The sequence below is a fragment of the Drosophila albomicans genome, chromosome 2L (assembly GCF_009650485.2).
Source record: "Drosophila albomicans strain 15112-1751.03 chromosome 2L, ASM965048v2, whole genome shotgun sequence".
NCBI classification, from domain to species: domain Eukaryota; kingdom Metazoa; phylum Arthropoda; class Insecta; order Diptera; family Drosophilidae; genus Drosophila; species Drosophila albomicans.
The window spans coordinates 5,659,654-5,676,023 of record NC_047628.2 but is presented as its reverse complement, the minus strand read 5'-3'; the positions used below and the strand labels follow the sequence as shown (position 1 = coordinate 5,676,023).

The 16,370-nt window shown below is 35.4% G+C and overlaps 1 protein-coding gene across 2 annotated transcripts in view; it reads left to right on the top strand.

The window, feature by feature from the left end:
• LOC117563725 (voltage-dependent calcium channel subunit alpha-2/delta-3) overlaps positions 1 to 16,370 on the top strand; it is a 57,382-nt gene that overhangs the window by 7,646 nt on the left and 33,366 nt on the right. For both annotated transcript variants that reach the window (XM_034242189.2, XM_034242187.2), the window contains exons 2-3: positions 1,918 to 2,571; positions 11,588 to 11,669. In XM_034242189.2, coding sequence (XP_034098080.1) covers positions 2,459 to 2,571; positions 11,588 to 11,669 — 195 coding nt within the window. In that variant the 5' untranslated portion in view covers positions 1,918 to 2,458. The remainder of the gene's footprint in view (positions 1 to 1,917; positions 2,572 to 11,587; positions 11,670 to 16,370) is intronic.

The window sequence follows — 16,370 nt, the reverse complement described above, 5'->3', positions numbered from 1 at the left end:
ATGAGGCATGGGCATTTATCTCTGGCATCCATTACCAGCTTGTCCAAAATGGACAGATAGTCCTCCATGCTAAGCGATGGGGCAAGGTAGCAACTATAAACGTATAGTGTATCTATCTTTGCCCTGACAAACCCTGACTCCATCTTGGTTTCCATCAGCTGTAGCGGGCGCTGCCCGCAGGTCCACACTACTGCCTTGCGCAACTTGTCTCCAGCCCACGTATTGGGAGATTTTATGCGATATGGTTCGCTCAGAATGGCAACAATGCTCTCTTGTGTTACTCTGTGTGAGTGTGTGCGTATCGGTCACAATAAATTGTCTTTATTTCATGCGGATGTGGTCGCTGAGGGGCTTGGGGGCGAGTGTGAAGTTATGTGCTGCCCGCAAAAGGCTTGCGCCATGTTTAATGAAAATTATTACGCGATATCCTTGGGGACACACACACACACACATACAAAGATCGACTCGCACGATGTACAGCAATGTGCGCCTTTTTGGGGGCGGCATGCTCATACAAAAAATTGCTTGTGCATAGCCATCAGAGGACGACGTGGGCCAAATGAATGGGCCGCCTTTTACACTGCGCATGTGCCAATCTCCCACGAAAAGGATTCGACTTCGAAACCAGAGCATAACGACATGTCTGCGTGTGTGTGTGTGTACGTATGTTTGTTGGGGCGAGATGTGTTTATGCGTGTGTGTTTGAAAACGCATTTCTAGGTCAAACTCAACCTCCAAATGGAGCCCAATAAATGCCCGTTGCAAACATATTTTTACAACTCCTCGCAACCATTTTGTGCCATGGAATGGAAATTACATTCTCTTTGGCTCTGTTGCAAAGTTCAAAGTTTCAAATTAGTTTTATTTTTATATCAAGTTTATTATTTTGTAAACAATAAAGCTGCGCCAAAACTCGTGCATATCTCAATTGTTTATTATTCTCTGAAGTGGTTTCGAATTCAAGGCGAACAACTGCACACGAAATTAGGCTAAAAGCTTTAATTGTTTGCCATTATTCCGCTGCAATTGTGAATGATTTTGTTCACTGAAATTATTGTATACTTAAAACAAACATGTATTTAAGAGCCAACACAATTTTCAGAATATTTTCATTAAACTTTTATAGGCAATTAACGTAATGAATTATAAAATAAATATTGACTAAAAATAGAGGCTTTCTAATATTTTTAATCCTACAGCTTTCTTACTTTTTTATATATTTAAAAAGTGAACTTCGGATTTATAATATATATAATTTGTTTATTTGTATATTTTATGTATTATATGTATATTATATTGCGGCTATTTCAAAATAATCAAATATTTTTTATAGGCTTTGATTATTTCTTTGTGATATTCTTCAGAAATGATTATATACAAATATTGAAATGTTATCTACTTGTTTTTATTCAATCAAGCAATTTTTTTTTCCTGTAACTCAAAGCCAACCTAAAAATTTGGGCACTTTAATTTATATATTCTGCACCTACTATTTTAATAAATGATAACAAATAAATACAACTATTTCCTGCAACTTAAGAACAAAGTAAATCAATGAAGTTTGTAAAAAAAAAAGATCGTTAAGTATTTGAATCAAGATTGACAATCTTCTTTTCAATCTAAAATAAAATTTTCTTGAAGCAAGATCTTAAAATGCAAATTTAGCATACAAATCTTGACTTAGAATTTTTGGATTCTTGATTTAAAATTGTTTTTTCTAAATTGAAAAAACCTTGAATCAAGATTTGCAATCTACTTTTCAATATGGATTTTTTTTGTATCTTTGTGTATCTATACAAATTTTGAGCTAGCTTAAAACTAAGCTAAAAGTTTCTTATTGTTTGATTCTAACTGAAAAGTGCAGTTTAGCTACAAAATCAAATAATAATAGAAATTTAAAATCTTATTTCATTACAGATTTAAACTAGCAAATTCGAGAGAAATATTTCACGGATCACGAATTGTTGTCAAACAAAGCGAATATTAATTGCAAAAATGTTAAATAATCGACAGAATTACATTGAAAATAGTTGGAAATTTGTAAAAAAATCTGAAACTCACCACTCGCAAACAAATGAATGAAATTGAATAATCATTAATTACAGATATCAAATCAAACTATTTCATAGTACTCGTAATTGAATACTTATAAATAAATTGTGAAAACCAAAATTGGAATTCATTTAATTGATAAAAATTAATCGCGCGTTTTTGAAACAAAAAAGTGTCAATACATAAAAACGAAGTAAAACGAATTCGAAATTCGTTTGGTAAACGATTTTGTGGCTTTCACACAAACACACACACGAACTGGGCGAAAAAAAAAATACCAATAAAATAATCAAATTGCAAATGTGCGAGTAAATCGAAAATAGTTTATTGAGTGTCGGTTGCGGAGCCGCAGATTTAATCGAAACCAAATCAAATCGCAACGAACTACACCGAACACAGCCGCAGAATGGAGGGCAAACATTTAAGTTGCTTTGTGGCCCTTTTGCTGGGCGTGTTAATATTCAAAATGCACATATTCCCAGCTGTCGGAGATCAGGATGAGGATATACCACACAATGAGTAAGTGCTCGCAGTTACACGCAATTATATATACACACACATTTATTGTAGTGTATAGCAACAACTACATACATTATCTCCATCTGCTGTCGAAATTATTTTTATACCCATTTCCAATTATGCATAATTGAAACTGTGTGCCGAATCGATACAAATCGCTTGTGTTGTGTTTCCCCCAAATAGGAAATTAATTGTAAATTTGTTTATACATTTCGATTCAGTCAGTGTATAAATTATTCTCTACAAATGTTAACTACAATGCTAATGGCCATAAATATACAAGTAATACATGTGTTGCAATATTTATGCAAATTTCAACACATTTTCTGCTTTCTTATTCATATTTCTAAGTTGTAAATTGTATTAAATATATATCACTTCAATTAGTTTCTTTTGAAAAGAAAGTTTTCTCTTAATAGCAAATATTTTGTGTTAAATCGTTTAGAATCTTTATTTAATCTTATGCGTCGTCTATGGTTGCCTTTAAAATTAATGCATTAAATATGTAAAAGAGTGTCGAGTCTTTGTTTCTTTATTTCATTCATGACTTTCGTATTTATGAGTTTGCTTTACGACTTCTGTTTGTAGATGGCAATGCCAATGCCAATGTCTAATGACTACCATCAAATTGAACTTTTCTGCATAGATATTTTTGGAATTTCTACACATAATGCCGAAACTTTTGTCATCCATCTCATTTATAACCCATTATATTTATGACTATTACTTTGTTTACCACGGACAATATGCCAATTTATTGGTAGGGCAAAAACCCTGCAAAAGTCACTCGAAGCATCATTAAAAATGTGCATAAAAATAATGAGCGATAAAATGTAAAGATTCGCATATTAAGTATACGTTGGGGCAGACATTACAGATGACATGGGATGAAAGAATTTCAATTTCAATATTTGCAAAAATGTGGTCTAAAGAGCTCTCTCTACATGTGTCGTCGTCGTTGAGTAAGTTTGTGCTTGTGTGAGTATCTAATGGATACATAATAGGATTTTGCAATTAGTGCGCTGGTGTGAAAGAATATGGGTGTGGGTGTATGTGTGTGTGTGTGTGCGTGTGTTTGGGCATATGTGGTCGTATGTGAGACTAAGCGAATGGCAGTCACGTAACCGCAACGTTCACTTGGCTAATTAACCCAGAACCAACTGCCATTTGCAGTCCAAACCCAGTCCATATAGAGAGGAGGCAGGCAGACAGCAGGCAGACAGACAGCAGGAAATTCAGAAGGCAGGAAGGAAGCTAGGCAGCCTGGCAACTAAGTGATTTTTTGTCTAATGTCACTTTTATTTATTGAAATTAGATTTAGCATTCAGTTTGTCGTTTTTGTTGTTTCTGTTAATGCTTTTATTGTTGTTATCTTCCCCTGCATTTTGGCACTTTGACAAACATTTGTTTTCCTCATAATACTCTTAACACAATACTACAATAATAATATTCTCATGATTTTGTAAAGCATTTGGTTCTTGGCTTATTATTACTACGTATGATCGCAATAGATTTGCGTTCGTCAGATATTTTGTGTAGCATACTTTTAGGGTTCAACATTTTACTGCTAATAACAGAGCTCTGTTAATGGTAGCTAAATTCTGTTATCATCAGCTCTGTAATCAGTGAACGAATATGAAAGATGTTTAATAAGTATTAAATTAAATGACAAATTCTTGGTAATTATGATTAACAATATGGCGAGAAATGAAATATGTATTTTGGGTAATGTTATCACTCAAATATATATTCATATATATATGTATTATGTATGTCCACATGCGTAAAAATTAATTTCGTTAATTTGAAACATGAAGTTTATGCTTGTCCTTCTTTATTTTATTTGGATGTTGCTTTTGTGTGTCACTGCAGAAATTCAATTAAATTTATTTCAAGTTTGCTGCCAGCTACAACAACAACAACAATCTGGGTGCCTTAAGGGGCCAACAGCATTGACGATTATGTTTGAGGCATGTAATGATGATGATGAAGTTGTGCCTGGTCTCTGGTTTTGGGCCTGGCTCTGACTCTGGCTCTGACTCTGATGCTGGTCCTGGTCGAATGGTGGGCCCATTGCTTTTGATGTAACTGACCCAAATCGTGTTTATGCTCGGTAGTACTACATAGAATTCGTTCCGTTTGCTTCATTCATTCAACGGGATATTTCTTAGCTCTCTGGCCGCATTTCAGCTAACAGCGCCAGCTTGTTGTTGTCACAGTTGCTGTTGTTGTTGCCATTGTGCCCATTCATTTGACTCATTTTCAGTTGCAGCATTGCCATTTTAATGCAATGCCCGTTAGCTTAAAATTTCTCGACTTTGTTAGCAGCTGGTCAACATTTTTTGGACTTGTTCTCTACGAGCTGGTCACGTGCCATGGCCAGAGATTAAAGAGCAGGTCAGCCTGTTTGCTTGTAAATTGAAACTGAGCAACCAAAGCAGCAATTGGACTCGAATTAAGGTCTACTTTCTTCATGTAACAGTAGCTACAAATGTGCTTGTAGGCGCAAAGAGCTCTTTGCTAATGCGAGCAGGTTCTTTACAAGTTTTCGCTATGTCTTACCTTGTCTTTAATGTTTTTATTTTTTTATATAATAATCCTGCTTTTTGGTTTCTATTGTGCCATTTAATCTTGCTTCATTCTTCATTGAAAAATTAAAATTAAAATTAATTTAGAGACTTTTTATATTTAAGTCAATATAATGACCTGGAGGATCCTACATTTTCTTGGGAATACATCTAGTAAAAAGTATTTACATCAGTAAAGTGAATAAGTTCACCTTTATAGTTTTGTCCAGTTGTTAACTTTATTAACTTTAGATCTTGAGTTCGTTCTTATGCAGTTGTTCACATTTTATTTTTTGGTTCTTGTGGTCTTGTGTTAATTCTGATTCTGATTAGTATTTATTTTTAATGTTTACATTAACTTAAAGCTATATTAAATGATGTGTTTTGTGTATTGATCGATAAAAATGGGTTAACATGAAATTAGTGAACTTATGTTAAGTCTTAAAAATTTTAAATAAAAGTTCAAACTCATAGTAAGCTTTTTCCTATTAAAAGATTAGTATATTTTATTTATAACAAAGCGGATTTAAAAAAGTAAGAAGGCTAGAGTCTAATGTGGTCGAATGTGAGACCGGCTATCTATTTTCAATAAAAGCAAAAACAGTGCTGAAATATATCTAAAAAATAAATACTAAACTAAATTATATATACCTATACATTCTAAAAACTGAAACTATACCATTGACTATAATTCAGCAGTATCTTAGATATACTAGTATATCTGATTGCAACCCAATATACCATGAAGTACAAAAAATATACCACATCGTCTGCCAAAGCAACAAAGATCCGCACTCATCAGCAGACTTTCTTTGCTATGTAAAATTGTTTCTTAAATAACTTCAATAATTTTTATCTGCAACCCAAGTTATGAATGTTCGAACTAAATAGTCTAGCTTCAAAATCTCGCTTGCTATTCGATTTTCGTAATGAATGTTGTTAATCTTTAGTGTTATAAGGTTTTTCCAATGTCAATATAAGTATGCTATATTCTTTGTTTACCGCTTATGCAACTCCACGAAAATATTCCTCAACATATCTACTCAGTATAAAGTAGAATTGTCTCTTTCACTCCCCTAAGACTGTCTGTCACTTTTCTGGCCTGCACTTTATGCGCCGCTTCAGACTATATGTATTTATAAATTAACTTGTCGTGTTCTATGCAAATTCAAAATCCACTTAATTGCAGCAAGAGTGCGACGCGTGCAGAGAAGGCGGGTGAAATAAAAACCAAATAATTCCCCAGACGCAATGCAACGTTTTCTATCCCCTGTGCGTTTCTCGCTGTTCACTTATTCCTCTGCCTCTGCCTGCTCCTTCTCTTCTTCCTATTCCCTCCTCAAGCATTTACCGCTTAATGCACTTTCACTGTCATTTGTCATAAGTAGTTAGCGCTCTGTTTGTTTGTTTGCTTCGCTGTGTTTTTCTGTTCTGTTCTGGTTGCCATTGTTGTATTTTTATTTATTCACTTAAGCTGGCTGGGCTGTAATTAGATCTGCCACGCCCATGCACACACACACAGAGACCGAAACAGACACGGACACAGACACACCCATGGATATACAGAGACAACATTCTGCAGTGCTCACTTCACGTAGCGAGTCAAAGCTTCAAATGCAAATTTATTTTAAGTAGCATTCGCGCCACTTGCAGATACATGCAACAGCAACAACTAAGACTAAGAAGAAGCGCGTCAGCAACAACAACAAAAACAACAACTGGAATGTGACAGTTAATAAATCTGACAGCGAACAGAGTTGAGAAAGTCCACAGACCTGTCACGAAATAAAAGATGTACGTAATGTCAGTTGGCAGGTGCGGTTTTGCTTTTCAGATCAAGTTTCACCATTGAAAATCTAACATGAAGCAGGAAAATGGGTAGAAATGTTAATCAGACATTTTCTGTGGAAGCGAGATATTCTCATCTACTCTTTTTTTTTACAAACTTTAATGGGTTGTGCTTCTATTTCACTATGTTTTTTTTAGCATCGATCACACACCAGAGCGTTCGATTACTTATCGATTATCGATTCTCTAATTTCTTCCTTCTCTTATCGATATTTACTGCTCTTCGATAGTACATGGATAGTACGTGGAAATTATTTAACTGAAGTGTTGAGGAGTACGTAATGATAATTTAGTTTAAGCGTTGTGAATTGTATAAAGATTAATGGATTATTTATCGATTATCGCTTATTTAATATCTTCCTTCTGTTATCGATATTTCCTGATCATCGATAGTACATAAACATTATTTAATTGAAGTGTGGAGAAGTGCGAAAGGATAATTTAGTTTAAGTGTTGTGTAATGTATAACGATTAAAAATCGATTATCCCTTCTCTAATAGTACCGTCTTTATCGATATTTCCTTATCTTCGATAGTACATAGACATTATTTAATTGAACTGTTGAGAAGTGCGTAAGGATAATTTAGTTTAAGTGTTGTAATGTAATGTATAAAGATTAATAGATAATAAATGAAGCAATTATACAGTGCCTTTTTGCTTCACTTCGCTTCAGTCAAAGACAAAGAAAGAAACTCGATCAGACATTAATGAATTCAATCAACTTAAAGAACATAGGACATTCATACTTGTTCTCAAAAGATGGAGATTTAAATCTCTTTTGCTATCAAATAGAAACATAAACTATACGCTCGAGTTTTATGGGGAAACATGCTTCAAATAAAGTTCAGATTCGGAGTTGTGTTTTAAAAGTTTCGAGAGTTTCAAATTTCTTTCCTTACGACTTTCGACTCTTACAAACTTTATGACTTTTCGCCTAATGTATGTATTTGAAGTGGGATTCGAGAACATAGATAAATCATGTGCGATATTATCGAACGAACGAATAGGAAAACTTTGCTACGTGCTTTAGTGAGCTCTTCAGATTTCTGCGCACATCTCGAAGATGTTGAAGAAAATCTCATTTCGATTTCAAACTGCCAACCCATTGACCTATTACCTGGACCACAAAACGAGTGTCTCACTGTATCGGCATACTACGACAACAAAAAAAGTGAAATCTAGAAAGCTGGAAAATAAAACTACTTCGATGGCTTATACGTGTACTCGTCGATGGTACTTGAGCATGACATACACGTGGTTCGTGCTCAAAAGGCGCACAACGCGCAAGACAATGCAAAATACACCTGAGCTGAATTCTTGCAGGTGAAAGGCAATGAAGAAGAAGCTCGAGATGTTGCTGTCATATAGCCAAAGAAAAAAAAAAAGAAAAAAAGAAAAGAAAAGGAAGAAGCCTGTTATGCTGTAACCCCTCCTCTAGTTACGCCCCACGCAGTTGTCTGTTGTCCTCAGCATATCACGTAGTTTTTTAGTCATTGTCAAGTTTTGTCGTGCACAAACTGCCAAAATGGCAAAACAAAATGCGCCTTTTTATTTCCAGGCCACGAAAATCTCTTTATTCCGTTACCAACCAACCAACCACACACACATATACATGCACACACACACTTCTTCTCTTTGCTCACTTGATTCTCTCTTGGTCTCAGAACCCCAGCTTTGTCTTACATGCAGGCAAGAGCCCCAAGATGACGTTGATGGTCTTTCATTGGTGCTTGCGGTCTGCATGTCGATGTTTTTGTGGTTTCTTTGGTTTTGATTTTATGTGTGTGCATTGTGTGCGCGCTCTGTGTCTGTGTCTTTTGGCTCTTTGGCTTTTCTCTGGCCAACCTACGTGAGTTGCATTTTGGTTCTTACATTTCTCCGTTTTTTTTTTTTTTTTTGTAGTTTTGCCGAGGTCTTCTTGTTTTTCTTTTTATAGCAGCAACAACAGAGTACGGATGTTGTGAATGCCACTCGTTGTGGCATTGTTGAGGTGGTCATAAGCTCAAATTCTATAATCTAATATTCAAAGTATGCCACAAAAGCTGCTAAAACTTTGAGCAAAAGTTCGCTTAGATTACACTCACACGTTTCACCATTGCGTATACTTGATTCGAGCGCAAGAAATGCTCAAGAAAATGTCATAAAAATAAGCTTTGTTTTGATGAAAAATTGACAGTCAAATATTTAAACGAAGGTGAAGCGAGGACATCACAAGTTTATATTTCTTGGCTTTAACATTGACATTTTCAAAACTTTTGTATAGGCTGCAAGGACTAAGCAGTATTTAAATGTGATTATGTAACATAATATTCAGAGTAATATGTAATTTTGCATATATTATAAATAGCAGAGTCCTTAACATATTTGTGTATGTCTTGTATATTGATATTTCTGTATTTGCTTGCAAGTTGTCAAAGCAGCAAAGTAAACATGGGAAGCGGAGGAGGAAACTTGAGTTCACTTGAGCAAATTGAAAAGCCAGCCAAACTCATTACAACTTAAGTCAGGATATGAACAGAGCGAGAAGAGGGCAATCAGGGCAAGAGAGAGCTGTACAGAGAATGAGACTGAGAGTTACAATAAGAGGGCAGGATAATAGGAAAACAGGACACCAACAACAACAACGATGGGAACTGTGAAAACATTTGCCAAACATTTATAATCTAAACGCGAAAGTCAAAGCAAAACAAAAGCTGCACAACACACTGCGAAGAGCTCATAAAACAGACGGTAGCCACAAGATAAAGACAAGAAACAGGAACAGGAACAACAGCAACAGCAACAGCAAACAGCAAATTGAATAAGTATAAACGCAGAGCAGACCCAAAAAACCTCAGAGACAAGACAAGGCGTTGATAAAACCAAAATGAAATATTATTTCATAAAATGAAAAGAAAAAAGAACAAAAACAAAAAAGAAAACGGGCCAAGAGCCAAGGCATGCAAAACAGTGCTACCCAAAAATATTTGCACAATTTTATGGCATTATCTTCAATATCAATAGCAAAAAGAGAGAGATAGAGAAAAAGAGAGGAGTGGAGGAGCAAACGAAACAGCAACAGGAATGGCAACAGCAAGCCAACGTTGCGTATACGCAATGTTGATTACGTTCAGCCCTGTTGGAACGAGCTTTTTCAGACTCATCGTCGTCATCGCCATCGCCGTCGTTCTGGCAGCCATCTAGATACAAAATAAGCGCATGTTTATATGCACTTGACGGTGTGCGCCAGAAGAAGAAAAGAGATGGCGAGTTGGCGCAGTGTCAGGAGCGAGTGCAACAGGAATGGGGCAGGAATACGACTACATCAAGCAACAGACGCAGACAAAGTTTTATGGCCAACGACGATGCCCAAAATGATTTAAATTATATGAAAATTGTATTATGGCAGCGCCACAGCAACGACAAAAGTTGTTTAAATTGCAGGATGGCTGCAAAGTCGAGGCGATGGGGGAACCTACTGATGGCTGATGGCTGATTGCTCCTATTGGCCCCAGTGCGGGGAAATGAAGCGTAAACAATGGAGCGATATAAAGTGGCGAACAAGTGATTGAAATTGGATAATGGCCATAATGGTCAGAAATGGCGAATGCGGGAGACCAAATGGGAGGCCACTTAATGAGCAATTCAATGCGGAAATGAGCGCCAAAATAATACATGAAAGGCGAACTACGAAATGTGAATGCAAAATGTCAAAAGAGTTGCTCAAAAGAAAAAAAAAGACATTTTTTAAATGGCACTGAAATGCAAAAAGCTGTAAATTCCATTCGGAGAATGAGAGTTGGCTAAGTGCAAAGTCTTTATCTATGGTTTAATATTGCATTTTCAGTTATAGTACGAAATTGAAAAGGAAGAGAAAAAGAGACATAGCAAGAGCGTAGAGCATTAGGGTAAGCCGATTTTACTTAGAAGTTTCAGAGCCATGTACAAATTTTGTAGATGCAAAGACGTAAAGAAGTTCATATCTACAAATATTCAATTTATATCAGAATATAAATACCTAACATATATTTTATGATATTTATATAAGTCTAGACTTTTAAATTGAAACTACGTTTTATATATTTACTTATTATTTATTATAAAGCTTAGATTATACATTAATGTATAATCTATCCGAGATTACTAGCTCTGGCTTATTTGGCCTTTGGAGTTAAAAGTATGCTTAAATTATTAATAAAAGATTTCTTAAAAAGGGCAAAAACGCATACTTACTACGAATCTCAATAGCTTTGGCTGATATTTCGACCTCTATTTTATATTTAGAATATAAAACTATATCCATATACCAAAGGTACCATTTACTATATTAGTATGTTATTTTGCGGTATATTTTTTTCGTATACTTTAAGAATTATATCGCACTGTTTTGGCTTTTGTTCAAATGGGTAGCGGGTATCTCAGAGTCGAGCACACTCGACTCTCGCTTTCTTACCTGTTTTCATTTAAATTTTAAGCACTTTTAATATGTGCTAAGAACCAATTTTAGAGAAAAACATTCCATTTGATTATGGGAAATTTAATATTTTAATTGTCTGTTATTAAATACACCTTCAATACTCGATGTAACTTAAATAACTTAATTTTGTTCTGTCTTTTTGCAGAGTGCGCAACTGGGCCCTGAAATTTGGCGTTGATTTATGGGAATTTGGACGGCAATTTACCAAAATGAATGAAATCAAAAGTGTGAGTAAATAGTTAATAATATATCAGTGGCTGGCTGCCATACGGCAAAAGCCGAAACAAATATCATAAGAACATTGAGAACATATTACATACTATACATATGTTCAGAGAAGCACGTTCGTACTTTGGGAATAAGTCAACATTAACATAAATTGGTTAAAAGCCTTAGTGACATTTGTAAATGGCTGTGATTGCTCTATGGTTTTGTTATGCGGTTTCGGGACTTAGTTAAACAAATACATTTAAGCTTGGCTGCGATAAGAAATTATCGATAAACACGCAGACGATACTGGCTTAGTGCTGGCTTTACCCTCAAATGCGTCAATTTTTTTGTGTAATGTAATTTGCCTTCTTTTCTCAGTTCCCTTCTCTGCCTCGCTGTTGCTGTTGTTGGCTTTTGTTGCTCGGGCGCTGCTCTAATGCAATTTAAACACAAATAAGGCTAATTGAGGCAAGGCTCAAGTGTGTGCGTGTGTATCTGTGCTAATAAGCATGGCTGTTTGGCTTTGGTTGACTGTCGGATCTGCGGTGTAGCATCGACTGCTCTTCACTCATTCGCGTATTTTTTGCGTTTAATCAGACGTGCATGAGTTAGTGGGCTGCCTTTATTACGAGTCTGTTTGTATGTTCATCTGTGTGCCACAAACGCCCACACATACGCATACATCCACACGCACACACTCACACACTCACACGAACGCACACCACATTTATTTTGCATACACAACAAGATTGCCAGCCAGCAAGGCCATTTTACTATGAAGAATTGCCAATACGCTTTAGTTGGCGTCACTAGTTAATCATTTTATCCACCAACTACCAATCTATTACATTTTTATATAAGCAAAGAAATAAATAAACGTATTTGTTTATAAATAATCATTTCTAGAAACTTATAAATGAGAGAGCTAGTGAAATAACGCTTTCTAAGATTAGAGAAAAGCAAATTCTTTTAAATGTTCTTTTACTTTAGAATTTTATATCTGAAATATAGTATTTATGTTTTCTTATGTATATGTATTTAATATAACATTTATAGTAATACTATTAATGCTTGCATATCGTTTTACATCTTTTTTGATATATAATATTATTTTAAATGAATTTGTATTTTTTTTTCAACTTTGAATAGAGTTTAAAGTGAAAACAAAATGCATTTTGTATTAAAAGGCTTACAATACCCGTTAAAAGAGTATGAAAATCAACAAAAAAAAGAGAAACATACGCAGTGAGAAGGGGAGAGAGAGAGAGAGCGAGTGAAGGAGAAGAAGAGATACTGAAAGGGCAGCAACAGAGGCAGCAACAGCAGCTAAAATGCAAATAAATTTGCTGGCTGTGACTGTCATTGAGTCTGTAATTGTCAAGTGACTCGTTTTTGTTGCTCTTGTTGTTGCTGGTTCTTGTTGCTGTTGTTATTTTTGCTGTTTGTTGTTGGTTGTCGGTTGTTGGTTGTTTGGTTGTTGGTAGGTGCTGCCTCACCCACACTTACATACATATTTTGCCCATTGCCATTGCTGCTGACAATGTTTGTTTGTGTTAATTTAAAGCGTACGTCGCGTTGTGCAGGCGGCAAAAAATGAAAATCTACGCCCAGATTGAATTAAATATCAAGTATACGCGACGTTGTACTCTTGCGTGGAACGTTTTTTTTTTTTTGCATGCTCTGTTTGTTTGTCTCGGCATGCGTTTGTGTGCGTGTGTGCTTGTGTGTGAAATGTTATTTGCTTTCGTATGCGTGTGCGTGGGTCTCATAAACATAATGTCATAACAATGTGTGGGTGTGTGCGTACGTTTAAATGTGTCCGTGTGTTCGCCTTGTTCAACATTAACGCGTTCCTCTGGCAAAGCAAATAAATTGTGTGTTTTAAAATTATTGGCATGCCAAGTAACAAAAAAAAAATGAAAAAGAAGGATTGAGGATTGCTGACATGGGTTCGTTATAGCAAGGGTCTTTTCTTTTTTGTAAATTCCTAAACAAAAACGTTGGAAATGTTGCAAAATTTTAGCGCATATTGGACAAATGGTACCGAACTTGAATTTTAAATGTAGAGATATGAAAACTAAATAAAAAAATAAATAAAACAGTGGTGCGGATTGAAATGCGAATTTCAACAATTAAGTTTCTTTCATATTGAACAAATATTTTAGATATTAGCTATAGAAACTTGTTCAAGATGCCTATACTTTGGGATAATTTATAAGGTAGTTCTAATTTCGGAAAAATTTAAGTGTATTATAATTTCATTCTTTATGAAAGCGAATAAACATTATTTTAAAAATACAATAGTTTTTTAATTTTTACACTATTTTATTTTGTAAAAATATGTAAGTTAAGCAAAATATTGCATTGTTACAATATACATTATTTAGTTCTCTTTTTTAACTATGTATATGCAAAGAAAATACTTCCTGTAATGAAAATACTTCAAGAACTTATAATTTCTGGAATATTTGAGAACTATTATGATTATTTTTTCAATTGAAACATGTCAATGTTTAACTTTATTTTGTATTGTTGCTTATTCGTTGTTTTCTAGAGGGAAAATAAATATTTTTGTTTTATAACATACACAAGTCCTAGTAGAAGAGCAATTATATTATCCGTCGATGCGAGCGGGAGCTTAAGCCATTTGACAGGCAGACAACTTGCCTGACACTGAATACCCGTGTTTCGTGTACTTTTTTTTCAATCTGCCAGAGGAAGGAAATGAAAAGTATTGACATGGCACATTACGACATACTTGCGACAATATTAATTCAATTATGGACAAACGTTTTCTTTCCTTTTCTCCTTCATCTCTCCTCTGTAGCTTTTTCTGTCAGTTGCCCTTCAAAATTTTGTAATAAAAGTTTACGAGTGCCGCCAAAGCAGTTCACAAAAAAGCAAAGAATGAAAAGAAAAGAAACGAAACAAAACGAAGCGAAGAGGAAAGGAATTAAAAGAAGGCTGCCATATTTTGGGGGATGGGGAAGCTACCTTTACTTTCCTATCCTTGTGCTCATTTCCTTTCCTTAAGCAATATTGTTGTTGTTCTTGTTGGTGTTTCTTTTCCATTTTAAAGTAGCATAATAAAATGTTAAACAAATGCTGTGCACACGTTCAGCTATGCGAGAGGCGTAAAGGACAACAACAAAAAGCATAGACAAAATGCCTGCTAAGAAACGCTGCGAGTGAGTAAGATAGCGAACTCATTTCTGTGTGTCTCTCTGTGTATATACATACATATGTATGTATGTGGGTGTGAGTGAGCGAGTGTGTGTGTGTATTTTGGATGCCTGTGCGTGGCGCATATTCATTTATTTTCCTTCTTTTTTTTTTTTTTGTTTTTTTTGAAACATTTACGCTGACTAGCTAAAAAATATATACGAAAGCCATGAAATATGTTGTTCAGACAGACACAGATATATACCTAAATGTTGTGTGCAAAGACAAGCTAAAAAGTCGAGACTGAAGTTGCCCTCAGCGGGTATTCAAAGCTTCAAGTCACTTTATTTAAAACGAAAACTTCACGCCACAAACATTGCCGGACAACTTCATAAAGATTACGATAAATAGTGATTTATTTCTAAATGCAAAGAACAAAAAAAGTTACACGTAATATCCAAGCATACACTTTCATTTAACAAAAATATTAATTATTTAAAATAATGATTACTTGAGCCTTAAGTATTCCATTGACTTGGCGGCCTATGCAAGCCAAAATACTCTTCTCTGTGAGCTCCTCTGACGAAGGCCCTTTACACACTCACTGCAAGAAGGAGGCTGGCATGACAGCACACTAAGTGTAGCACATTTGTGTAGTAGCCAAGTGACAGGCGGGGCGAAAGGCAAGGGGCGAACGAGTACGAGGCGAAATGGGCCACAACGTTTCGCAATGGGATGAAACGAAATGAAATGAAACGAAACGAGGCAAGGCGTGGTGAAGACAAGAGCGAGACAAGACATCGATGGCAAATGATGATGTGTTGCTAATGATGATGATAACGATGATGAAGTCACTGTTACTGTTACTCTTGTGTGATCATTATCGGCACGTCTTCGTCTCCTTCGTAGTCGTATTTTTTGGTCTCTCGTTTTGCCATCGCGATTCTATCTCGACGCTGAATGCAATGAAATATGGGTCAAAGTACAAGTCGAAATTGCAAAAAAAAAACAAAAAAAAATGTAGCAATGCCGTTTTGCATTTGTTGTATATTATTTTTCTTGCCTTTATTTCTCTTCCTTTTCGGGGCGGCCTTTTTCAACCTGACATTTTCTCTCTCTCTCTCTCTCTCTCTCTCTCTGCATTCGCATGCAAATAAATTTAAGCGTGCGCTTATTTTGCACGTAATACAAAACTTTTTAACTGCAAAACTGGTAAAATGGAACAACGGCGCGTGTTGTCGTTTTTCTTCTCCTAATTTTCCTTTTTCGTTCATTTTTTTTTGCCTCGCATTTCGCTCACTTATTTCCTCCTTTTATTTTATTTTTTTAAACCAACACGAAAGTAGCTTGCAAATTATTCTCCACTTGTGTACTTGGCATTCGGTTTGAAGGTAAAAGTAAACTAACTGTACGATGAGTTGATTGCAATTGCCCTCTGTGTATACACACATATACTGTATAAGTGTGTTGTAATTGCGTCTGTGTGTGTGTGTGTGTATGAGGGTATTCAGTTAGTTAAGTGTTGGCTGAAAGACTTAATCAGCGAAGCAACTGGC